Source organism: Megalobrama amblycephala, linkage group LG4, assembly GCF_018812025.1.
Source record: "Megalobrama amblycephala isolate DHTTF-2021 linkage group LG4, ASM1881202v1, whole genome shotgun sequence".
Taxonomy (NCBI): domain Eukaryota; kingdom Metazoa; phylum Chordata; class Actinopteri; order Cypriniformes; family Xenocyprididae; genus Megalobrama; species Megalobrama amblycephala.
Window position 1 is genome coordinate 13,518,997 of NC_063047.1, and position 26,800 is coordinate 13,545,796.

Sequence of the window (26,800 nt, forward strand, 5' to 3'; positions counted from 1 at the left end):
AAAATCGGACCCGCTAGCTAAATGAATACGGCAAACATAACGTTAAAAAAGAAAGCACAAGAAGTAATTAATCCACTGATGAAGTTGCAGGAAACTGAAGCAAATTTACACTGATAGCTTACTTAAAGTCCACACTTGTACTTTTTTTACAGCAACACTTTACGATAGCTTTCACTAATAAGACAACATTTTAAGATTTAAAATGGTTTTCATAAATAAAAAGAAAGAAAAGCCTTCATTCGTTGTATTCAACGTCTTTCTTCTACTTATGACCCATATATACAATATTTCCTCAGTCATCTGTTAAACTATGAGCTACACTGTGAATGACTCTGGTCAGCAGGACTAGTTCATATAAGAGCAGTGTACTGGGACAGAGGAGGAGAGGAGATTTGAACAGAGAGTAAATTAACTCACGGTGAATGAGAGCTGGAGTTGGAGGAGCTGCATGAAAGAGCACCAGGAAATGGCCTTATAAAACTGCATATGCCAAAAACAAAAACCATCAGAGGGGAAAGAAATAGTTTGGTGGGGGCAGAGTCAGTGGCAGGGACTACAGCTGCCAATCACTCTGACTCTAACTCCACCCAACTCAATGGGAAGTACATATCAACAATAGTGTGACTTCAAAACAGAATCAAAAAACAAAACAGGTGAGAAGGCATTACAGTATTAAGAAAAACATTCAAAGCTCCCATTTTATATTAGGTGGCCTTGACTACTATGTACTTACATCAAAAAATAAGTACAATGTACTTGTGTTCATATTGTATTGCAAAACACTTTTGCTGCTGTTGAGGTGGGATACAGGTAAAGTTAGGGACAGGTTTGGTGGTATGGGTAGATTTAAGGGTGCAAGGGATGGGTCAACAGTGTAATTATAAATGTAATTACAGAAATTAGTTACAGATGTAATTACATGCAGGTATTTTTTAAAATATAAAGTACAATGTAAAATCATGTATGTACACAATAAGTGAATTGTATCAAATGATTAATTTAAATGCAAGTTCATAGTCGTTAAGGCCAACTAATATAAATTGGGACCCGTTAAAATTCCAGGTTTGATGGAGGTGCAGTCTCCACCAGGGAATACAATAGGCTACCCTTTGAAAATGGATTCAATTATAGTTATATTACATTAAATTAATTATTATATTACTCTATTAATTATATAATAAATGGATGATTAACACTGGTAAAAAAAAAAGAAGTATTTCACTATTAAAAAAAACTATAAGTAAATAAATAAATGTTATAAAAAAATATTACAAAAATTGGTTAGAATTTCTACGAGATCCTGAAAATCATATCCAGGGCTATAACCACAATTGATATTGGAATTGATATATGTTTCCCCAATATTCAGAATTGTGGTTGATCAAATATGACTGAAGGTTTTCTATTAAGTTTTTAAGGTAATTTAAGGTAATACTTAATTTACATCGGATTGCCACAATCACTATCTTTAGCAACAGTTAAACAACCAATTAGGTTAAATTGCAAATAACCAAATCAGATTTTGATGGCATGAATCATTTGAGCTAAATATAAATCCCACTGTACATTACTTGATGTCTAACAATAAGTCTAATCAAACACAGTCAGTAAGGGAGCATCAAAAAAATAATCCTTAGATTTCCACACATGCTGATTGAAAATCAAGTAAACATGTCATTTTTGTCTAAAGACAACCAACTACTGGTGCAGGACCAACTGCACAGAGAACATAGTGTCCTACAGAGACATACTGAGGGACAAAATAAAAGTGCCAACAGAGAAATAACAAAATAACCAACAGACAGAAATGTGCTTACAGAGACAAACAGGAATATGGTTCTTGGGACACATAAAAAAAGCAATGAGAGGACATGATCGGGTGATGAACAAGTGTTACGAAGGGTTAGTGAAAGAGGAGGGTAGTACCCTGACTTACGCTGTTATGGAAATGTTAGCGGCCGAAATGGGGCTGACCTCCTTTACCTCCTTGGCTTTCTGCAGAGCCAGTTTCTTAGTGATGGCCTCTTCCTGCTCCTCCTCATCCTGAGAGAAACAGAGAATGACAGATGAGTATAAATTTGCATCCCATATCAAGCACAGTGGCTAGCATCAACAAATGAAAATAGTGATGTCTCAGGAGCCTTACGGCCCTATACTGTTGGTGCCATCTTCACGTAAGGCTGTAAATCCCATAACTGCCTGAAAGCTTCATTACCTTGAGTTATTGACCAGGGCAAACATCAGTCAGATCAAAAGAACCCTTACAGACAGTTATATGAAACTAATAAAATTAGCAGTGCATAGAGGATCACACACTCTGTGTACACAATGTGTGAGACTCATGTGGTGTGTGTGTGCAGGTATGGATGGCTGGTACAGAGTGACAGTGCCAGATGATAAGTATTGGATTTGTATTTACATATTCCCATATGTAGGATCTAAATATGCCCAACCAACCTTGGTGAGTTCTTGTGCATTGGCAAGGTTATCAACAGCAATGGCCAAAAATACATTTAGGAGAGTGTCTGTTCAAATTTGCTTTAAGGAATCTGGGTGAAAGTGGTCATCTAATAAAATAGTCAAGCATTCAGTTTGTCAAAGTTTTTTTTAACACATAGACTATCATTCAAAAGTCTAGGGTCAGTATGTTTTTTTAAAGAAATGAATATAATTAATGCAGTAAGGATTACTTAAAATGATAACATTTATAATGTTACAAAATATTTATATTTTCAAGCAATATTGTTCTTTTGAAATTTTTATTTATCAAAGAATCCTGAAAAAAATATGTCATGGTTTTCACCCAAAAAAAATATTAAGCAGCATAACCATTTTCAACAGTTGACAATAATGAGAAATGTTTCTTGAGCAGCAAATCAGCATATTAGAATGATTTCTGAAGGATCATGTGACACTGAAGCTGCTGAAAATTCAGCTTTGCCATCAAAGGAATAATTACATTTTAACATTGAAATAAAAATGTTATTTTTAAATTTTAATAATATTTCACATTTCACATACTGTTTTTACTGTATATGATCAAATAAATGCAGCCTTGGTAGACATTTGAAACTTCTTTTAAAACATTAAATCCTACCAACCCCAAACTTTCAAATGACAGTGAATACTCAATCTGATATTATAAGTGCCTCATTCTAGTCTGTGTGATTACTAAAATACAAAATAAACACATAAAAATGCATATATACTGTAGCTGTATGTAGCTCCAATTTAACAGTAAATGGAATTTTCATAATTAAAACATTATTTACAAATCAGCATTTGTTTTATTTTTTTTAATATTCATTTACTTATTTAATTATTAAGTGTTTGTATTTCATGTGCATTCTGAAAAACAGAAATATAGTTGTTTTTTGTTACGTTAGTATAAAGCACTGTTGCAGAAATCGACTGGTGTCTTTAGTTAACACATACAATATGAAGGGCTTTGTATTTTATGTTGAGTGTCATTTCCTTTACTTAATAAAATTAGGCCATTAAAAGTATTTAATTCAATGACAGTCCTATGTTATATATAAAGGATACAGTTTCCAAACAGTGTGAGCACAATGAAGTACACGGAGCAGAACATTCCCCGGTGCACTCCTCCCTGGGATTCAATTCCATGATACATCACTGCATTCCAGTCCTCTCCTGTCAGAATCTGACGAGATAAAATACTTTATGGAAATACAAATATCAAACGAGATCCTTCAGACACATATCACCAGGCGGTCAATACCTGAAACACTGTCAGGATAGCAGCTGGGAATGTGTCAAAGTTGGTCGTCGGGGTCTCATCTTCAAAATTAAACCTAGAAGAGAGATGATGAGCTGTGAATCATTTTCTTGGACGAGTCTCATGTGTAAGCTTAGGAGCCAGTTTTGCTCTAATTTTCAAAATCTGTCATTTTTTCAATTTGTTTGCTCGCAAAGACAGCAAAAACGGAACTGATATCTTCCAATAATAATGTTTCATCTGCATATAAAAGCTGAGCTCAATTCTCCTCTCTGCATCTCTGGAACTAATAACAAAAACAAAATAAATATGCTTTCTTATTTCACCATTCTCCTCCATGTACACTCTCGGGGGCTCTGCAGGGGCCTCATTACTACAGAACATAGAGAAATGCTTAAAAAGAGAGAAGAAACATCTCACAACCAAGGGTTTCTTTATGTTAATCTGGAAAATAAAAGTGATTCCCTTTTTTTTTGCCCAACCGCCATTTCTCATTTTATTGCAAGAAAATAGTACAAGAAAACTGAAATTAATGATGATTATAAACAAGTGAAAAAAGTGATTTCTGTATTCAGTGACTCACTACAAACACATACCTCTGCTAACATTTCATATTTAAAATTATTACATTGTCATATCTAGAACTGTCATGATTTCATATAACTTTCATACTTCATAAGTTTGCATAACTTTCAAAGTGGTGATAAAAAAAATTTAAAATAAAAAAAAATCTTTTGGCTTTTATTTATGCTGTGATGTGTATATACAGTGAGTAAAACAAGTATTGATTCAACTTTTTTTTTTTTTGTTAAACACGGTTCCAATGCAGCAATTCACATAAAATTTTGAACAGACATCGATTTTAACTAATCTACACAGACAAAGAAATTACAATTTTACAATCCATAAAAAAGCTATGTGTAATAAAGGGAAATGACTCAGGAAAAAAGTACTGAACAGACTAACTGAAATTGTATTTAATGGTTGGTGGAAAAGTCTTTATTGCAATGACAGCTTCAAGGTGCATCCTGTATGTCCAAACTTTAAATCATGAATATTCTGGGGGTCTCTCTTGTGAATTTTGTGAATTATCTTCAGTTCCTTCCACAAATGCTCTGTTGGGTTTAGGTCTGGTGATTTACTGGGACATTTATTTTCTTCTTCTGGAACCAATTCAAACTCTCCTTTGCAGTGTGTTTTGGATTGTTGTCCTGGTGGAAGGTCCACCAAAGTCTCATCTTTATCATCCTGGATGATGGCAACAAATTCATCTCAAGAATTTCCAGCACATGGCTCCATCCATCTTCCCTTCAATAATATGAGAAGAGAAACAGGCCCTTACCATGATGCTTCCACCTTGAAAACATCACTGTTGGTATGGTACTGTCAGGGTCATTTTTAAAGCCATTTCTCCTCCAAACATGGCATGTGGTATTGTTGCCAAAAGTTCGGTTTTTGTCTCATCTGACCACACTAAATTCTCCCAGAAGTTCAGACCTTTCCAAATGTTGTGCAGAAAACTTAAAATGAGCTTCAACATGCCTTTTCTTCAATAATGGAGCTTTCTGTGGTGAGCGTGCATGAAGGCTGTAACGGTGGAGTGCATTTCTTATTGTTTTCTCTGTGACAACTGTACCTGCTGCCTCCAAGTTTTTCCGGACCTCTTTCCGAGTGGTCCTTGGTTCTTGGACTACACTTCTGACTAACCTTCTGACTCCCTGATCAGAAATCTTGAGAGGAGCTCCTTTACATGGCCAGTTGATGGTGGAATGATGTTCATTTCAGTTGTGGAAAATGGCCCCAATGGTGCTTACAGGTACATTTAGGAGTTGGAAAATCCTTCTGTAACCAGTAACGTTTTTATGTACGGCAAAAACCTTGTTGTGAAAGTCTTGGGAGAGCTCTTTGCCTCTATCCATCATGAGATGTTCAGTGCTTGCATTCAGAGGTGGGTGAGCCTTTTTCTAATCTAACAACATCCATTAACCCAACTGATGCTAATTTGCACAGGTAGGAGGTTGAACTACTTAGTGAAATCTATTGCTTTCTTGGCTTGCCTTGCCTTAGTGTACTGCTTTTTCTTAGTGTGTTTAATACTTTTTTCCTGTGTCATTTCACTATTACAAATAACTTTTTTATGGATTGTAGTATTATGATTTCCTTATTTGTATTGATTTCTTAAGCTAATACCACTGTTTGGTCCAAATGATATATATATATATATATATATATATATATATATATATATACATTTTTATCTGGTCTCATTGTTTTCAGCAGCTCTGCTCTCTGATATGCTTCACAACTGAACGTATGACATCGTCTCTTTCATCCAGCCCAGATAATGACTTCATGGAACAGACAGTCAGTTTATCATGTCCATCTACAGTCTTAAATATTAATGCACTATGGAGCTGAAATCGAGTACCAGCGAGGCACAAAAGCAATTTCTCATTTCACTAAGCACATATCTGAAAAGACTTCACATCTTCACCATCAGGGGGAATAGTCTCTCCTAAAACTATCCTCACATTGTGATGTTTCAATAAAAAATTTTCATTTCGCACCGACTATTTGTTTATCTGGCACTCTTCTCATTAAAGTAGATCACATGCCAGCATGTTTGCGCATCTAAGCTGATATTTACCTCATGGGAAGTGTGCATAGAGGCAATTCCTCTGCTGCAGCATACGATTAATAATTAATGGAACAGAGAAATGAAAATTTACGGTGTCTGGATCAGCTCAGTCATGTTTGTTAACATGTGGCTGAGGGGTAAATGAAACGGCAGGGCTTGGAAGAGTCACAGATGCTTATGCAGAGAGGAACGTAAACAATGGGCAGGTTTTTTTTTTCCACGTCAAGGGATGATTTATCCATTTTTAGTAAAAAGTACATCACACGAGTGCTCGGAAAAGTAAAGGGCCTAGATCAACGGTTCTCAACTAGTGGGTCACAACCCAAAATTGGGTCACAGATCTGTTCTGATTACAGAGAGCAGGGGAAAAACAAGCATAATAAAGGATTTAAGGAGCAGAAATGCTTCCCATATCTTTTGTTGACAGTATTTTGGCACAAAATCATCTGTCTATTGGTAGATTCTAGTCTGTCAATAGTCATTAAATACATATACACGTATAACCATGGTTTGTGCCATCCACAATTTGTTTGAGCAGTAAATTATTGGCTGCTGAGTCAATTAGAATTAGAAACTAACTATTCAAACTTTAAAAAACAAGTTCCTGTTATCCGAACACTAATCATAAATATTGTTTATGGTTATATTAATAACCTCCGTTGTTTAATTTCAGGGAAATTTTTGTTTACATATGCATGATAAACTATTCAGGGAGTGTGTTGGCTAGTAAAAGTTGGCAGTGTAAAACCTAAAGCAAAAACAAAAGCAAAAACATGGACTAGATGATGTGAGAGTGTCCTGGTACTTACTGTCCTCCAAAGAGCTGCATCCCCAGCAAAGCAAACACCACAATGAATAGGAACAGCAGAAACAGGAGACTGATGATAGACTTCATTGAGTTGAGTAGAGACACCACCAGATTACGCAGAGAGTTCCAATACCTACAGAAACATTCCATAATAACTACAGCATTAATACAGCCACTTCATGAACTGGATTGCTTGTTATTAGGTATACTCATTATGCTTTTTTCATTCCATCATAATTCAATGGTCCAGAGTAATTTATCCCACTTTAAAAAAAAATCTAAACTTAGTGTCATTTTTATCCAATTTCCTTGTCTAGTGTCTTTTGAAACTTAATTTCAAAATGTTAACCAATAAGAATCAAGCATTTAAACATGTCTTGGTATAAATATGATCAATTTAGGACACTGATCTACAGAGCACCACAGATGAACAGGCAATTTCAATCTCTTACTTGGTAACCTTGAATATCCTCAGCAAACGCAGTGCTCGCAACACACTAATGCCAAAAGAGGCTCCTGGTTTTACGGCTGCCCAGATCACCTCGAAAATGCTACCCACAATCACCTAAACACACCAAAGACAGAACACAAATACACTTGGCATATCTTATATTTTAAAGAAGCTCATTTAAAGCATTTATCCATGTATCCATCTATTCTCCAAATCGCTTGTCCTATGTAGGGTCATGTGATGCTGGAGCCTATCCCAGCATCATGGACTATAAGCAAGGAAAGACCCAGGATGGATGGCCAGTAGAAATAATTTCATAAATTATAATTATAAATATGATCATATATAATCAGAGGTGTAAAGTACTTGAGTAAATGTAATTAGTTACTGTACTTAAGTATCTTTTTGGCTACTTTTTTAGTTGAACTGAGTATCAAAGATGTTGGTAACTTTTACTCTCTACTTGACTACATTTTTGAGCAAGTAAATATACTTTTTACTCTACTACATTTGTGATGAGTAATGCAATTACACATTACATTTTTCATGGCAGCTAAATTTTTCTGCAGCAGTTTGTTTCTGATATAAAGAAGCGATATCGCCATCTAAGGGCATTTAAGGTACTCAATCTTGGGCATTTTACCTTTACTCACCCAAAACTTGTCAACAAGGATACTTTACGTGAATGTGAATGCATTAGCAGGTAGTTGCTGATCGCAGATGTTTTATTTCTTAGATGAGGAAATGACTGCAGCTGGTGATGAGGCTCAAACCAGCACGTACAGTAGACTTTGGCTATTTAATTTTACTTAACATTGTTTTATTTATCCGCTATATTGACAAGACCGTTTTGAAGGATATTGGTTTATGGCCTTTCTGTGCACTTGAGCTCAACTGAGACTTGAGAGTTTGTATGAGTAAAATACTTAAGTACTGTTAAAATCAGATACTTTAAGACTTTTACTCAAGTCGTATTGGAATTGGTTACTTATAACTTGTAGTGGAGTCATTTTCGATGCATCAGTACTTTTACTCAAGTATGGTTTTCAGGTACTCTTTACATCTCTGTATATAATTAGAATTCAATTTCTCCAAAAAAAAAACAAGAATTGTCTTCTGCTTCTTATAAGTCAGAAAATCTAACATGTAGTTGGTCCCGTATATCATTTTTATCTAATGGCACGTTACTCACCCCAAAATCAAAGCAGTTAAATGAGGAGTGAAAGTAGGTCCTTGGCCCGAGGCCATACATCTTCAGACTCATCTCTATTAGAAACAGACCAAGGAACACAAACTCTGCCAAATCTGTATAAACAAAAGAAAACATTTATCAAAGGACATTGTCAGTCACATCATTTATTTATATAAGACCACTAAGTCAAGTTAATAGTGAAAGATGTAATAACCTACTAACACTTTTAAACCATGGGTGTAGCTTATGTGTGTGTGTGTTGTCTGAAGGTGCTAAGTCAGAGAGGTGTGGCCTCATTGGCAAAGAACTGGGTAGGTAAAACATTCATGTGCAGGTTGCACATTTAAACCTTAAAAGAGGCGAATAATAAATTCATAATCACATTGTGCCCCTGAACAAGACCCCTAAATCATTTGGGGGAGCTATCCCTGCAATGACTTTACTGTTTGTGGCCTTGGATAAAAGCATCAGCTAAATGCCAATTAATGATTAGTAGCAGTTGGCGTGCAAGCAGAGGTAAATATAGGAGGTGGGGCAATGCTCTTTTGTCATTTTTGGCACCAATCTGGCACAGGGGACTCTTTACTGTGTGGACTAGAAACTAACGAATTGAACTTGAGAGAACAGATTGCAACCCTGATGTTGATCCCAATAAGCTGACACTGTTTTATTTTTGTTTTAAATTTTTAGGGCACTTTTAACAAGAAAAATATCATGATACCAATATATTTCAATATATTTTCTATTGTAATGATATACTCATATCATGGTATGAGCTGTATAGGTAATCCATCCGATGATGCGTGGCAGGAATTACTTTAATAAACACAGTATATAACACAAATACCATAATTTTATCATTTACGTTAATGTGAGACCATGAACTGAGGAAAACTGGGTCTTCGGGGTCTCCAGACCCCAGGCAACAAAATGCAATTTTGTAAAAACTTGTTTTTTTAAAAAACAAATTTTACTCTGTTTATTAATGTTTTTACTCCATGTTTGTAGTTTTTGGATTTTCAATTTTTTAAATTTATATAAATAAATTTAAAAATATTTTTTTTAAATAGGAACAAAAACAGCTTTTTATGTAAAATTCACTTTATAAAAGAACATTTCTAAATTTCATTCATGGTAACATGTAATTTGACTGGTTTAGTGTAAGATTTTTGCCTCTTTTGAAAATGCAGTTTTAAAAGTAAAAAAACATCATTTTTACCAGAGATGGCTGCAACTAATGATGTGCTATGATGACTGAAAACATCTTTTCAAAGTTTTTTTCAGTTGGATTCATATCATATTATGAAATCACAATTATAACAATAAAGGGTACTTTTTGTCAAAGTTTAGTATTTTTTGTAATGAAAAAAAAATAGTTTTTCATATTGTTACTATATACTCCACTGTGAAAATGGACAAAATTTTCAAAAACATTTTGGAAAAATATTTTTTTCAGTACAAAAAATGCTAAACTGCAAAAAGTATTTTTTATTGTCATAATTGTGATTTCATAACATTTAGATATGAATCCAACAAAAAAAAACTTATGAAAAGATGTCTTTCATCAGTCAGATAGCACATAGCAAATAGTGGATCTGCAGCCATACTGGTAAAAGTGATTTTTTTTTACTTTTAAAACGGCATTTTCCAAAAGATGGGCAAAATTCACACTAAACCATGTCAAATTATCATGTTATCCTGAATAAAGTTAGAAATGTGGGTCTTTTATAAAGTGAATTTTACATAAAAGCTTTGTAAAATATTAATTCATTTATTTATTTATATAAATTTAAAAGATACAGAAATCCTCCAAAAACTGCAAAATATGAATAAAAACATTAATAAACAGAGTAAAATACATTTTTTTTTAAAAAGCAGTATATAACAAAATAATTTTATTGCCTGGGGTCTGTGGAGACCCCGAAGACCCTGTGTGACCCTTTTCTTTACTAACATAAAAACAAGATTCTCCGATTTTTTTTTTCTTTGTGATCTAGAAAGTGTTAACAACGGTACAAAGTTTCTGTCATTTGGACAAAGAGAATTTTTTTTTTATTTGAGCAAACGTCGTTTGGGGTCTGTGCAACCCCAAAGACCCTATAAGTTAATGTGAGACAGAACTGAGGAAAACTGAGGGCTTAAAAACACAAGGAAAGATTTTCAATGGAACAGGGAACAGGTGTAAACTACCTGAACCATGACAACTAATGAATGATGGAAAACAAAACAGAACATGACTGCAACATCTATATACACTACTTTTCAAAAGTATCTTATGCTCACCAAGTGATATAAATAAAACACCAAAATTGACACCTTATGAAAATTCAGCTTTGCCATCACAAGAATAAGTTACATTTTAAAATATATTAAAATGTAACTTATTCTTGGGAGCTGAATTTTCATAAGGTGTCAGGTGCAGCTTTACTGAGATCAATGGCCAAGCCGTGATATAAATAAAACACCATTGGCTATTTTAAAAAGAGGGAGCTGCTCGATGTGTCCCACACTGTCTTCCTGTTTCAGTGGAAATAACGTCAGCACATTGATAACGCTGCGCTTTTTAAAGCACTTCAGTTGGCCTTTAAGAAACATAGCCCAGTCACAACAGGGTCAGTTTTATGTCAAATTCAAAGGCAAAAAACTAAAGATTATTTGAGTAAAATCGTAAGATTAGTTGTACAATTAATAATGCAAATAGAAGGGGCATAGTACTTAAAAGCACATGTTTTGCATTGATTTTTTAAATTACTCCCAGTGCGCCTAAGCCATGTTCAAATATAGTTCACATAAACCTGTGATCCTCCAGAGAGCTGCAATCATGTTTTAAAGATGCGGTTCACTTACACAGTGCATATGTGAGCCAGTCAGGCTGGTCGTAGTGGACTATAGCCACACACAGTGTGTTCAGTCCCACTATACACAGAACGGTCCAGTAGAAGCTCTGGGCCTTCACCATACGCCGGATGAAGAAGCGAAACCTCTTCTCTTTTCTGCGAAAGTATGACGAGCTCTCATTCTTGCTGCTCTTCACACTTGTACGGGTGAATGGAGAGCCCTGGGGAGCTGCAGAGAAAGAGAGAGAGAGAGAGAGAGAGAGAGACTGTTTCTGATGTTCATAACAGCTCACAGATGATGGAGAGGAGAGGGTTTCAACTCTATCTATCTATCTATCCATCCATCCATTATTTTGGTCATTACTTCCTCACTTTTTATGAAAACATCACTGATGTGAGTTTTATGATATGCTGCATTTGTTTTGAATCTGCTTATTTGCTTATTCCATTTTCCTTGCTGATTTTGGGAGAAAGTCCAATGAGAGTTCGAAGGTCACAGGCAATCGGGCCTGGAACTTACCGACCGATGAGATGTCAGTGAAGTGGTCTTCTCCTTCTTCTGCATTAATGAGGTCATTTTTGCTCTTCTTGGCTCTCTTCAATACTTAAAATGTTGGAAATCAAGTAAATAAACAGTAGTAGTATTAATAGTAATATATTTTGGTAACACTTTATTTTGAAAGTCAACTTTATACATTCTACTAATTATAAACAACTTTGCAACTACATGTCAACTACCAGTCATTACAGCTTAATATCTGCTAACACTTAATTTTGATGGTCCTCCAACAATTCTACTGACTATGGCGACATACACACTGTAGCTAATTTCGGTTGTCAGTTCACCTTTTAGTGCTTAATCCTGTACACACACAGTTTAGTAATTTACAGGAGTGACAACCGCATTCTACAACCGAAAAATACAGGTAGTGAAAACTGCATTTACAGAAATTCTGTGTAGTGTGTATGGAACCGAACTGAACAACTAGTTGTTATTGACGTAAACGAGAGACATGAGAGATGACAGACAAGATATACATCTCTGATGAATGTTAAAATAAGTATTTTAACGTGCACCAGGATCTCTCGTTTGTATGTGTGGTGCGAGAAACCACAGGGAAAGTGGTATGAGCCTGACAAGTGTTGCCAGATCTTGCAAGCAAATCAGCAAACAAGAACAAGCCCATTAAAAGAAGAAGTAAATGGAATTGCTTTATGCTGAAAATCAGACCGAAATATCATCATCATATCAATACCATGCCTGCTCACTTTAATATCTCCATAAACTTGATCGCTGTATGAGACAAGCTTAAATAGCAACCCCCAAAAAATGCTTATAATAAGTGGACATGGCAACACTGCAAAAGTGCGCTCTGTGAAGCAGCCTATCCAAGCATAAGAAAAACACGACACCTCTGTCAGCTATGCTTTAGTTAAAAATGCTGAACATAACGAGTCTGTTGTCGCTGTAATATTTCTTAGGTCAGAATAGCAGATTCCAAACATGCGAGACGCCAGAACGTTGCTATGGTTACCACGCTGTCAATCATCGCAGTTTCAGGAGTGAGTCATGTTCTGTACACACATGAAATGATAATTTAGGGAACTCACACCCGCATTTAAATGCGGTTGTCACTCCTCAAACTTTACAGAGTGTAAGTGGCCAATAAGTAACTTTGCAAGTACAGTACAAGTCAACTTATTCTATTAACCCTAATCCTAACCCAAACAGTTAGTTGACATGTAGTTGCAAAGTTACTTAGTTAGTAGAATGTCTAAAGCGGACTATCAAAATAAAGTTTAACCATATTATTAATTATTATTTATTAGAAGTAATTATTAAGACTCAAGCTCTTCAGCTCATATAATTCATATATATAATAAATCATTTTTCAATGATTACCTGGGTTGTTGCATTTCCTCTTGTACCAGGCACCATCCTCCTTCTCCTCTGCATTTTTATCTTCTTCAGCAAGCATGACTTCCTCTGAGACAAAGAATATATTTTACTATTCACACACACTGTGTAACTTGCGTCATGATTTATAATCTGCATCAAGCATCTAAACGAGTGCCTGAAACTGTTGTGGGTGGTTGCCAGGGCATTGCTAGGTGTTTCTTAGGATTTTAAGTGGTTGCCAGGATGTTGCTAGAGTGTTCTGGTTGGTTTATAGGAGGTTACATGGGATAAAAGGTAGACAAAAACGACCACTATAAGACTTTTTGTAACCTGATGCCATACACAGTAATCACTGCTGTCACTGCAGATCGGACTAACATCCAGCAGGAGGCAGGGAAAGCAGTGAGCACTGTATCGCCACAAACATTAATGTTTTAAACAATGCGGTGAAGATTTAACTCACTATAATGGATGTAGCTAGATACATGACAAAGTCAAAGCACATGTAAGCAGTTAATTCCATCACAATTTTATGGTGTTAAAACATTAAAGCCAGGGCCACCATAGAAGTGTTTGGGAAATCACCTCTCTAAGCCAATTAAATCCCCACGGAAGAGCTCTAGTGGACTTCTGGGAAAAAAAAGGGAGGATATCACATGCTGTGACAGAGCTAATTTACCCCTGAGCTGATCGAAGATCAGAAGTTTTACAAGAAACTGTGCCACCCTAAAAGAGGAACTAAAGAATTAGATAATGAAAGAGGCAGAACTATAAAAGACCAACAACATCAATTCATTTACAGAGCTAAAACTTTCTAAACTTTGAGAAAATCATGTCATCCATTTTTTCCTGATTCATTTTTGTTATGATAATTTGTTGTAATGTAACATGCTGAGGCCTGTTTCAAACATCCTACATGTGCATCTACATGGGAATTCAAGTGAGTATTTGCATTTATAATTGGCATTAATTGTAAAATGGTTATTGGAAGTGACCCACTGGGAATTATTACATTACATTCTCATGAAATCTAATTTACATGAGGAAAAGAGTCACATTTACATCCAAATGGTCATTAACCTACATGGAACTGAACCCAAACCCAGAGTGTAGTTTAAACAACAGGTTAAATCATCTGGATTCGGTCAGATTTACTGAATGTAAAGTGTCTGTGTGTCTGAAACTGCATGTGGAAAATCATCAAGCTTTACAGACAATTTTTTCAAACTAGTAAGTAAGAAATCTGTTTTATAATGCATCATAAAAGCCTGTATTGCAAAAGATTGCGGCGATAACTATAATTGCACAAAAATTCCCTCCATTAATTCACAGACAAACCTTTCTATGAATGAACATGCATATCCCCAGGACATTGTGTGACACTGATCAAAGAACCATGAAAAAAGTATCAGGGTTTCCACAAAGCTATTAAGCAGCTCTGTTTTCAACTGTGATAATAATAAGAAATGTTTATTGAGCACCAAATCAGCATATTAGAAGGATTTCTGAAGGATCATGTGAAAATTTAGCGTTGCCATTACAGGAATAAATGACATTTTAAAATATATTAAAATAGAAAACAGTTGTTTTAAATTGTAATCATATATCACAATATCACTGTTTTACTGTACAAACCCGATTCCAAAAACGCTGGGACACTGTACAAATTGTGAATAAAAACAGAATGCAATGATGTGGAAGTTTCAAATTTCAATATTTTATTCAGAATACAATATAGATGACATATCAAATGTTTAAACTGATAAAATGTATCATTTTAACGGAAAAATAAGTTGATTTTAAATTTCATGGCATCAACACATCTCAAAAAAGTTGGGACAAGGCCATGTTTACCACTGTGTGGCATCCACTCTTCTTTTTATAACATTCTGCAAACGTCTGGGGACTGAGGAGACAAGTTGCTCAAGTTTAGGAATAGGAATGTTGTCCCATTCTTGTCTAATACAGGCTTCTAGTTGCTCAACTGTCTTAGGTCTTCTTTGTCGCATCTTCCTCTTTATGATGCGCCAAATGTTTTCTATGGGTGAAAGATCCGGACTGCAGGCTGGCCATTTCAGTACCCGGATCCTTCTTCTACGCAGCCATGATGTTGTAATTGATGCAGTATGTGGTCTGGCATTGTCATGATGGAAAATGCAAGGTAGTCTGGATGGGAGCATATGTTGTTCTAGAACTTGGATATACCTTTCAGCATTGATGGTACCTTTCCAGATGTGTAAGCTGCCCATGCCACACGCACTCATGCAACCCCATACCATCAGAGATGCAGGCTTCTAAACGGAGTGCTGATAACAACTTGGGTTGTCCTTGTCCTCTTTAGTCCGGATGACATGGCGTCGCAGTTTTCCAAAAAGAACTTCAAATTTTGATTCGTCTGACCACAGAACACTTTTCCACTTTGCCACAGTCCATTTTAAATGAACCGTAGCCCAGAGAAAACGCCTGCGCTTCTGGATCATGTTTAGATATGGCTTCTTTTTTGACCTATAGAGTTTTAGCCGGCAACGGCGAATGGCACGCTGGATTGTGTTCACCAACAATGTTTTCTGGAAGTATTCCTAAGCCCATGTTGTGATTTCCATTACAGTAGCACTCCTTTATGTGATGCAGTGCCGTCTAAGGGCCGAAGATCATGGACATCCAGTATGGTTTTCCGGCCTTGACCCTTACACACAGAGATTGTTCCAAATTCTCTGAAACTTTGGATGATATTATGCACTGTAGATGATAACTTCAAACTCTTTGCAATTTTTCTCTGAGAAACTCCTTTCTGATATTGCTCCACTATTTTTCGCCACAGCATTGGGGGAATTGGTGATCCTCTGCCCATCTTGACTTCTGAGAGACACTGCCACTCTGAGAGGCTCTTTTTATACCAAATCATGTTGCCAATTGACCTAATAAGTTGCAAATTGGTCCTCCAGCTGTTCCTTATATGTACATTTAACTTTTCTGGCCTCCAATTGCTACCTGTCCCAACTTTTTTGGAATGTGTAGCTCTCATGAAATCCAAAATGAGCCAATATTTGGTATAACATTTTAAAATGTCTCACTTTCAACATTTGAAATGTTATCTATATTCTATTGTGAATAAAATATAAGTTTATGAGATTTGTAAATTATTGCATTCCTTTTTTATTCACAATTTGTACAGTGTCTCAACTTTTTTGGAATCGGGTTTGTATATTTTTAATCAAGTAAATGCAGCCTGCAGCTTTAGTGAGCATAAGGGACTTCTTTCAAAAACATAAAAAAAAAAAAAAAAACGTTACGGTAGTGCACACTACATTTAAACAGCAAATATTTTTTCTGCTGAATTCAGCAAGTGAGACTCAATAAAACCAGGTTCTATTCTAAAACTCTACAGCAGTATCAGGGATGCAGCATCAGAATGCTGGGAAGATCATTACTAAACTAGCCCCAGATCAGTGCATCTACAGGCAAAGAAAGCTCCAAGACATTGACTGTCTGAGTCCTGGTGCAGCGGCTGATGAAAGAGCTGTTATAGGCAGTCATGGGAAGACTAAGGGTATGAACCAGCTGGTTGAGCAAATGAAAGGTGATTTGGTTGCCATGGAGAGAGGAAGTGCTGAGCAACAGACAGGCACAGATACATCAGCTCTCATCGCGGCCGAGCAGAGATCCAGGAAGCGAGTGAGATAAACAGTCATGGGAGGAAAACACAAGGGGACAAAATACTCTCTAGGGAACCGACTGAGTCCTTCTGGTGGTTGTGATGTAGATCATTCTCAGGTTCAGGTCTTGAAAAACGCATGATTGTCTCTGAATTTGAAAATTGGTTCTGTGGCGATTACTGTAAGTGTTAACGTATATATTGTTCATTTTTAGAGACTGACCTGCCTTGCAGATCCACTCCAAGTAACCGGTCAGCTCCCTCTCTATCTGCTGTTGTCTTCGCAGCTTCAGGAACTCCTGCCTTTTCTCCACACGCTCTCGCTCCTTTGCAAACTCTCTGTGGGGACAAATGCACATACATACACATCCATGAACGCAATGTACTGCACAGAGATATCAGGGGAGTCCTACTCTACGGCACAGGTTGTGTGTGTAAGAGCATGTGTGTGTGTTTATTAAAGAGTGAAATCTCATAATATAGTGATACAGTATATCCATAAAAACAAATGACCCTATTGATAAGACCACAAGGTTCATGGTTGAGAAACAAAAATGATTTTGAGAAATGCACCAAAAAGTAACATTAGAGAAAAGAGCAAATACAAGGTGTGGCAATCACATTTGCAAGAGCTGTAGAAAAATCAATGTTTTAGAATCAATAGAAAACAACAGCTAAAAGTCTAGAGTTTATGCCTCACTTAAAGCTAAAGTGTGCAATTTTTGTTTAAAAGTTAAAATTCTTTCTCCTATGCCAACTTAATATGCAAAGTCAGATGAGTAAGCCATTTTTATAATTGTCAAAATATCATTCAAGGGACAATTAATTAAATAAATGACCTACTGAAGTCTACAAATCTAGATCAATAGGTTTGTAGACTTCAATAGACCTGCTTAAAAAAAAACTCAATCCATGTTATTCATATTGTTATACAATATAATACAATGTAATAACATACACTACTGCTTAAATAGATTTTTTTTTTGTCTCATATTCTCACCAAGACTGCATTTATTTGATCAAAAATAGACAAAAAAGTAATATTGTGAATATGAAAATATATATAAACAATGTAGAAGCAATTTAATGCATCTTTTCTGAATAAAAGTATCAATTTCTTTTACCCAAAAATAATTTGTTGATCTTTGTAATTGACTTTGAAGCAGTAGAGCAATTATATAAACTGATTTACAATAAAATAATAATTTATAAAAATTAATATAAAATAATCATCATCATCATCATCAGTTAAAACCAGGTGTTTAAACCCATCGAAAATTCATTATTTTTGCAATTCTAATTGATGATGTTAATTGTGCACTTCAGCTTTAAGGACACAAAAAAGTTGAATGGACTAATGCAAAACGGTTGATTAACTTCCTTCAGAGACGTTTCAGCCTCACAAAGAAATAGGGGTCAATCCATTTTTCTCTGTAATGCACCTACAGGGCTAGGCAGTTTTTCTAATCTCTCTGTCTAATCTTTCTAACTTTCATTTCACACTATGACAAAACTGTACAGTGATAACTTGATTAGATATTTAGCTCATAGGTCACAAAAAGTGGTATTTACTGACTGTACTGAGAAATGGCCATGCATTGCCTGAGACAGGCATATTTTACCCTGACTTGGTAATTAAATGAGTCTCATCCATTTTCATAAACATTATAGCTTTCTCTGCAACATGATTATGGAGAAGCACTAAGGGACAAAAAACTCTGTGCCCCATCAAAACCTGCCATCTGTTATCATGCTAATTAGAGGAGAGTGCGATGATGGACCATCATTACTCTTTAACAGGTGTGCAGAGTGTACAGAGAGAAAGTGAAAAAAGCTATACACACAAAAAAGGGGAAAAAACTAGGGTGGACAGAACATGAGGGATGTGATGCTTCTGGAATCGAGATTTTACTTCATGCTTGAGAATGTAATCAGAGCAGGGAATGTGAATTCAATTAAATTTCAGTCCATGAAAGTCAATGGGGTCCCAAAACAACATCCCATTTTATTTCACAGAAGAAAGTAAGTCATACAGGTTTTAAACAATATGAAGTGTGTTAATGTTTGGGGGGTAAACTGTCCCTTTAAGAACCTGATGCTGGGCACTAGCACCCAAAACACAACATACGTTGGATTTCAGTAGGATTCCCATACTACAATGTGGAGAAAGTCCCTTTCTTCTCCCCTCCCTGCATTGCAGTGGCAGTGTGACGTGACAGTGAGTGTGAGTGTGAGTGTGTGTATATTTGTTTGTGAGTGCGTGACAGACAAGGGGGAATTCTAACCCTGCAGCAACATCTACAGTACTTCTCTCTCTTCTCTTAGACACACACACACACACAAATAAATGCAAATACTCACACAAGTCCATGAAGTATAAACGGACTCCAAACCATTGTACTTCTGTCTCAGCATGAAAGCAACATCTTCCTCATAGAAGGAACTCAACTAGTTTGTGCACACAAACAAATACTGAGAACACACACAGAGGCAGATGCACAGAAATGGCTAGCGACGCTGCATCTCTGCATGTGTTTATTTTGGTTAGAAACAAAGGTGCTGTTGCACTTTGCGAGAAGAAGCTCATTTAAAAGTGTCCTTCCAGAGCAGACTACAAAAGAGTGTTACACAAATAAACACAACAAACGATTCTCTAAAGAAGCTTTTAAACCTCTCCAGTACTGATAAAAATGATTCTGTAGCTTTGTTTCTATCCAAAGTTGCATAGTTAACTGGTGGGCAAATTTGGAATATTGCATAAAACATTTGCGAATAAAGCACTGTTTCCATCCAGCTAGTCAAAGAGAACAAAATCCTTCCTGATAAACTGGTGCTAAATATCGCTAAGAACATTTGCTGCAGTAGAAGTACTGTACATAATAATTTTCATATAAATAAATTACTTGAACCTCAGAAAATGCAGATGTAATGTTATCTTGCATTCAGATGCCTTGTGTTTGTGAATGCAATCATGAGAGGCGCATATGGAATTATAGTGAACCACTTTAACGACAGATTTTGCTCAGGCATTACAGAATGACCAAAACAGTTTTCAGAAGCTGTGCAACGAGATCGGTCCGCTGGTTGGTCTAGTTATGCCGTCCCATCGCAAAGTCAAGTCTTTTTTGATGCGCATCAGGAATTTATTCGGTAAAAGTGTTTCCATCGTAGTTTATACGCATGTTTTTGCATTTATCAGACTCATTTGAGCGCATATGTTTTTTATGCGCATTTCTAGAATCTATGGGCATCTTGGTGTTTCCATCCAGTGGTTTTTTTAAGTGATATCCCAAAATGCGCATAAAAATAGCTGGATGGAAACATACTATAGAAAAAACTAATGTAATGTCTACATTGAATAAGCTAGTTCAAAAAGTAAATTCTTTATTAGTACTCAGTTCAAGCTTGTAGAAATTAAAGCTTGAACTTATAAGTATATATTACTTTGAATTATTCGTTATGTTTTCAATGATTTTTTGAGTAATAAATATAAAGTAATAAGTTATAAAATTAAGTTCGGTTGGGCTATGTGCACTTCGCACTTCCTTTATGCAGAATTTTCAGACCATCAATGAAAGCAACGCCTACTGTATCTCTAGACATGTTTTCAATTGTCAAAGACATCCATTTAGTGCATGTTCACATATGAAAGGACTGAAAAACAGTGCTGTTTGTTCTCTTGACATGGTCTGTTTGTTTTACTGACTAAAAAATTGCTTCAGATGATTCAGTGAGACGGTGGCCTGAATGAACGCTAATCGTTTAAGACATGTGCTTTTTGCAAACGCATTTTGCTCATTCGCCGAAAAGAAAGAATTGACCGATTAATTCCCAAATGATTGGAATCGCTAGTTCAGTCGACATAAATATGTAACATAATAACTGCTGAAATATTCCCACAGAAAACATTTCTCAGGTCAGTCGGAGCGCTCATGGTACACACAGTGTGTCAAGCCGTAAAGCTGCAGGCACCACTGGTATTGTTTATGTAAATGTTTCTAAGGGTACGTTTACACGACAGTGATGTACTAAAAACAGAAACATTTTTTCTTTGTACAGATAACAACGTTATCAAAACTATCCCCATTCTCACAGATCCACGCAAACGACTAAAAACGCTGTATTACGCATGCCAGACAAGTAGTTGGCGATGTCACTTTGTAAAGAAAGACTATGCACCTGCACATATACGCATTTTTTTTACAGATCACTTGCCTTATGCATGCCAATCCACCTTATTTTTACAGTTTAATGCACTTTGATATTCTTCTCGTTATTTCCCTATAGCGGCTAATAAATCGCAAGTCTCGCACATTCACAGAAAACACTTTATTTCCACGTAAAAAAAAATAAGGTGGATAGACTAAACACGTTATACGCATGTGCATGTCGTCACCGTTTTCACAGATTCGCTGTTCACAGATGATAATGCTATCGTTTTCAAAAACTTGAAGCCCGTTTTTAAAAACTTGAAACCCCTTTTTAAAAGTTTGCTTTTTCAGGCCACCAAAAATACCAAACATTTTTCGGTTAACTACAGGTGAAGCTGTGCTTTCTGTTTCTGTGTTAAAGCAAACATCACTGGTACTTATAATATTTAATAGGGCTGCCCAATACAGTTAACATCAAAAAGCTATTGTGAGGTGAGAGAGATCAAAATGAAATGGCTATGAATTGGCTTCTTGCAGAATCCCTGATGCCCAACAACCCACTGAGAAGATGACACAGCTGCCCACCTCTCCTCAAACCCCCACCCCAGGGCAGTCCTCTCGTCTCCCTATGAGGCCTCAGAATGGCCTTTTGCTTTGAAAGCAGCGTGGTCAGACAGGTGAACTGACCTCCCGGTCCTCGCACACATACACACAACCTTGAGAGACACAGTATGCACCATGGCAACCAGTGCATCAAATGGCTAAAGGCTGGTTCACACTGCCCCAACAAACACCAATATTTCAAACACACTAAAGATATGGGGTCAGTAATATTTTTTGGGGGGGGAATTTATACTTTTATTCAGCAAGAATGCATTAAATTGATAAAAAGTGACAGTATAGAGGCATATAAAGATTTCTATTTGAAATAAATGCTGTTCTTTTGAATTTTCTATTCAAAAAACCCTGTAAAAAGGAATAGCAAAAATATTAAGCAGAACAACTGTTTTCAGCATTGGTAATAATAACAAATGTTTAAGCACCAAATCAGCATATTAGAATGATTTCTAAAGGTTCGTATGACACTAAAGACTGGAGTAATGTTGCTGAAAATTCAGTTTTAACATCACAGGAATAAATTACAATTTTAAGGAATAAATGAAATATATTAAAATTAAAAAAAAAAAAAAAAACATTGTTTTAAAATGTTATAATATTCTCTAGTATTACTTTATCATATTTTTGATCAAATAAATGCAGCCTTGGAGAGCATAAAAGACCCATTTCAAAAACATTAAAAATCTTAACCATACTTATTAATCCTATTTTTGAATGATAGTGTATTTTATATTTATTATGAATGCAGGCAGTTTTAAGATCTCAAAATGAAATAGTACATGCAATATTTGTCATTTTAAAAATAATTTTTCACACTACAAGATCATTTAAAATAAACAAGTAAAGGCAAAAAAGGGGGAGTTAATGGTGAAAAACAAAATGACCAATTTTTCCATTGATACGCATGTGCTATAGAGATGAGGCGAAATACAGAGATCCACAATATACGGGCTTTAGTAATAATCCAGGAACAGAGAGACAGCTTCACATACATGTATCAAACAATATAACAGACAAGGAGTGCAGGGAGTGAGTCCAACTTAAAGGGCGCCCTGGAGACCTACAGGCAGGTGCGGGGGGTGCAGACGGGTGCGGAGGTCTCCAGGGCGGGTCTAGGACCTCGGGCCGTCATGGCGGGTCAGGAGTCTCGGGCAGCTGTGACAGGTCAGGGGCCGTGGGCAGCCATGGCGGGTCAGGGGTCTCGGGCAGCCGTGACGGGTCAGGAACTGTGGACAGCCATGGCGGGTCAGGAGCCGTGGACAGCTATGGCGGGTCAAGTGTCTTGGACGGCCCTGGCGGGTTTCGAGTCCCACCCACATGTGTGTCCCCCACATGTTTCCCACCCATGGGTGCATAGCTTCCAAAAAAAAAATTTTTGGGAGACTTAGGGGAGGCTGGAAGGGCTCGTGGCATGGCGTGGGTTTGTGGACTGGAGTGGGCTCGTGGGCTGCTTGGGTGGGCTCATGGGCTGCTGGAGCTGGCTCGGGGACTGCTGGAGCTGACTCAGGAACACTTGAAACAGACTCGTTGGCAGCCGGGGCAGGAGCGTGCTCGGCAAGGGCTGGAGCGGCCTCGGCGAGGGCTGGAGCTCAGGAGAGTTATTTTGTGACCTTTTTCTTTTTTCTTCTTGGCCGTTTCGGCCCAGTGGAGGATCTTTCTTAGGCCATACGGGGTTTTGGGTCCGGCAGGACACCAGGGGAATGCTCACTGGAGGAGCAGGCAGAGGAAAGCGGCGATTGGCGAACTGGCCAGGCCGCCTGTGTTTCTGGGGAGATTGGACGAGGATCACACGAATTATCAAGAACCTCCTCAATGACAAAATCAGAACAATTTAGAAACAAAATCAGATTAATTGCTTTGACTAGGGAAAAATAGCAGGCAGGTTCTTTAAAATGGATCGTGTCCTCGTCCAGCCCCACCAGAAAACAGGCGTTCAAACAGGCATCTGGCCAATTCGCCAAATAAGCAAGATCGACAAATTCCTCCACATACCTGTCCAGCGAGCGACCATCCTGCCAGAACCCACAAAGGCGATCCGACTCTGTAGCTGGCTTGGGAGGCACGGGAGACACAGGAACCTCGGAGACGAAGAATAAGCCCATTCTTCTTTGTGGAAATCCTTCAGTTGGGTCTGTTATTCTGTTACGTATGTGCTGTAGAGATGAGGCGAAATACGGAGATCCACAATATATGGGCTTTAGTAATAATCCAGGAACAGAGAGACAGCTTCACATACATGTATCAAACAATATAACAGACAAGGAGTCTAGGGAGTGAAAGGGAGTGCTGACGAGGACAAACAGTTGCTGGGAATCCGGGGAGATGGCGGGAAGACTGATGAGGGAAGTGCAAGCAGGTGTGCAGAACAAGAGGATGCTGGGAACTGGAGTCCGGGAAGGCGTGATTGTAACATCCATATTAGTGTTGTCAAAAGTACCGGTACTTCGGTACCAAGTCGGTACTGAAATTTTGAAAATGTGACAATACCAGCATTTCTGTAGTACCGAGAATCCGGGTATATTCGGTACCCACTGATAAGGCTGTTGGCAGTATTTACTTGAATATGACACGAGTGAAGCACAAAGCTTTGTTTACAGAAGAAATAATAGGTTAGCAATTAAATGTGACATCGCAGCCATGGAAACATTTTGGTTAATGCAGAATAAGAAAGGTGCGTGAGTCCATACATTTAAGCTTTGTATTCTGTTTTCCGAATCGCGATCTGGTCACCTTATTAGCAGAGAATTTAACAATATTCCATTAGTTATTCCACTGAACATGGAATCTGTTTCTTTTCCCAAATCTTCACTCACGCAGGGGATTATAACGTTTCTTTCGTTCGCATTTAGGCCTATTATAGGCTATTCGCATTCTTTACTGTGGTAAAGTAGAAAAAAACACCGTAGGACAGAAACCTTTTTGCTTGCACGTCAGTTTCTATTTAACAGAGTTTGTGCTTGTTATTAGACTTTATAAGGCGCGTCAAGTTTATTTGTATATAACGCGTTTCATACGCTGGTGATTTTTACTTTCGTTTTCTCTGGCAGCGCTAAATCAAACATAGCCTGAATGTCTTGCCCCTGCAGAGGATAAAACTCGCTCTTCAGACCTTTTACAGCAAGTGTCAGTTGTTTGTAACATCAGGAGATAACGAAGATATTATTAAAGAGAAATGGTCTCATTCCTGCTCGTGTCCCACATCCCTCTCAAAGCGCAAAGCGGCTATATCAAAGTAATAACAGGACTTTGGCTATATGACGCGTCTTTGTGTGGAAATAAAAACCGAATGCTTTTTGAAATAATATTTAACTTTCTTATTATTTAGGTTACAATTATTTACCGATATTTATTTCATAGTTTTACAGGCTGTAGTGTGTTGTTTCTCTGACGGAATAGCTAAAATAAACACGCACGTCTGTCACCCCTGTTGAAAAAACGAGCATATGCTGGTAAAGTAGGTTTTGAAGCTGGTATGCTGGTTTGAGCTGGTTTATGCTGGTCCAGGACCAGCTTAGGACTAGTATGGACCAGCAGGACCAGTTTAGGACCAGCATTTGACCAGCATACAGCTTCAAAACCTACCTTACCAGCATATGCTGGTTTTTTCAACAGTACACAATGGATGTTTGAACATTTAATTATTTATTTATTTTTTTTATATTTCAAAATGTATTTCATTGAGGTAGCCTATATATACACACACAAACACACACACTCCAAATCATATTTAATGTTTTTAAAATAGGCTATATAACATAGTAAAATAGTTCCAATAGATTTTACTGTGGTACCGAAATTGGTACCGAGAACCGTAAAATTTTCATGGTATCGGTACCGATTACTGGAATTTTGGTACCGTGACAACACTAATCCATATAATGTAATGTAATTTAATGTAATGTAGTTTAGACAACTAGACTTATATATCAAGTCTAGTTTAGGTGACAGAAAAACAACTTTACATAATAACTGCTGCAAAGTCTTCTGCGCCAATCCAGCAATGTGGAGAATTTCCCAAAAATCTTAAACATCTCCTCTTATACCTTCACTTTTAAAGCACAAGGAGAATGACGTAGCTAAAGAATCCTGTGCCATGCCTTTATGTAACGCTTTATTTTAGCCTAATTAAATCTGCTCCTGAGCTCCCACCATCCTTTGCGGCCGGTGGTGCGTAGACATTTCACACTTCAGAAGGAGTTTGTAGAAAGCCTTTGGAAGTGTGATCATTTGGGGGCTGCACAGCACTCATGAACGCACAGTACTCTTGAACTGGATTACCATGAGGACAAATACAACGTTAGAGAGCTCTCACTACATATAAAAACAGATAGAGTCCCTGTACATTAAAAAAATGCACAAATATTCTGTCACTTCCATACACACAGACATAAACGTCCTTGAATGTGCTGTGCACATGGACATGTTCTGGCAGTAGTAACCCTAAAAAATAACTTTTATGCAAATCCTCTCAAGAATGTGTCTTTGAGGGCCTGTTTCACCTTTAAAGCTATAAAAACCTTTAAATGAATAAATTTCACACTGAGAGGGTGGTGACTGATAACATTACTTGAAGGACGACATGAGAGCATGAAAATTAAGAGAAGGAGAAAGAGAGAGAGGATGTGGGGACTGAATGAGCAAGATTTTGCTATGTTGTAATGTTTTTTGGTGATTAAGAAAACATTTCTTATCATTGCCAATTTTGAAAACCGCTGTGCAGCAATATGTTTTGAGAAAACTATGAACATTTTTTACAGGACTATGTGATGAATAAAAAATGTTAAAAAGAACAGCATTTAGTTAAAATCCTT

General features: G+C 36.9%; 1 protein-coding gene across 21 annotated transcripts in view; it reads right to left on the minus strand.

Annotated features, from left to right (window-relative positions):
• The window catches only part of cacna1ba (calcium channel, voltage-dependent, N type, alpha 1B subunit, a), a 132,419-nt gene that overhangs the window by 45,563 nt on the left and 60,056 nt on the right, over positions 1-26,800 (minus strand). For 14 of the 21 annotated variants that reach the window (XM_048187658.1, XM_048187654.1, XM_048187649.1 and 11 more), the window contains exons 8-19: positions 17,444-17,559; positions 13,569-13,652; positions 12,186-12,269; positions 11,676-11,894; positions 8,829-8,941; positions 7,638-7,750; positions 7,187-7,318; positions 3,743-3,815; positions 3,547-3,664; positions 2,458-2,525; positions 1,937-2,043; positions 418-480 (exon numbers count right to left, since the gene is read on the minus strand). In XM_048187658.1, the coding sequence (XP_048043615.1) occupies positions 418-480; positions 1,937-2,043; positions 2,458-2,525; positions 3,547-3,664; positions 3,743-3,815; positions 7,187-7,318; positions 7,638-7,750; positions 8,829-8,941; positions 11,676-11,894; positions 12,186-12,269; positions 13,569-13,652; positions 17,444-17,559 (1,290 nt within the window). The remainder of the gene's footprint in view (positions 1-417; positions 481-1,936; positions 2,044-2,457; positions 2,526-3,546; positions 3,665-3,742; positions 3,816-7,186; positions 7,319-7,637; positions 7,751-8,828; positions 8,942-11,675; positions 11,895-12,185; positions 12,270-13,568; positions 13,653-17,443; positions 17,560-26,800) is intronic. The other 7 variants (XM_048187662.1, XM_048187661.1, XM_048187660.1 and 4 more) reach the window with 2 other exon arrangements.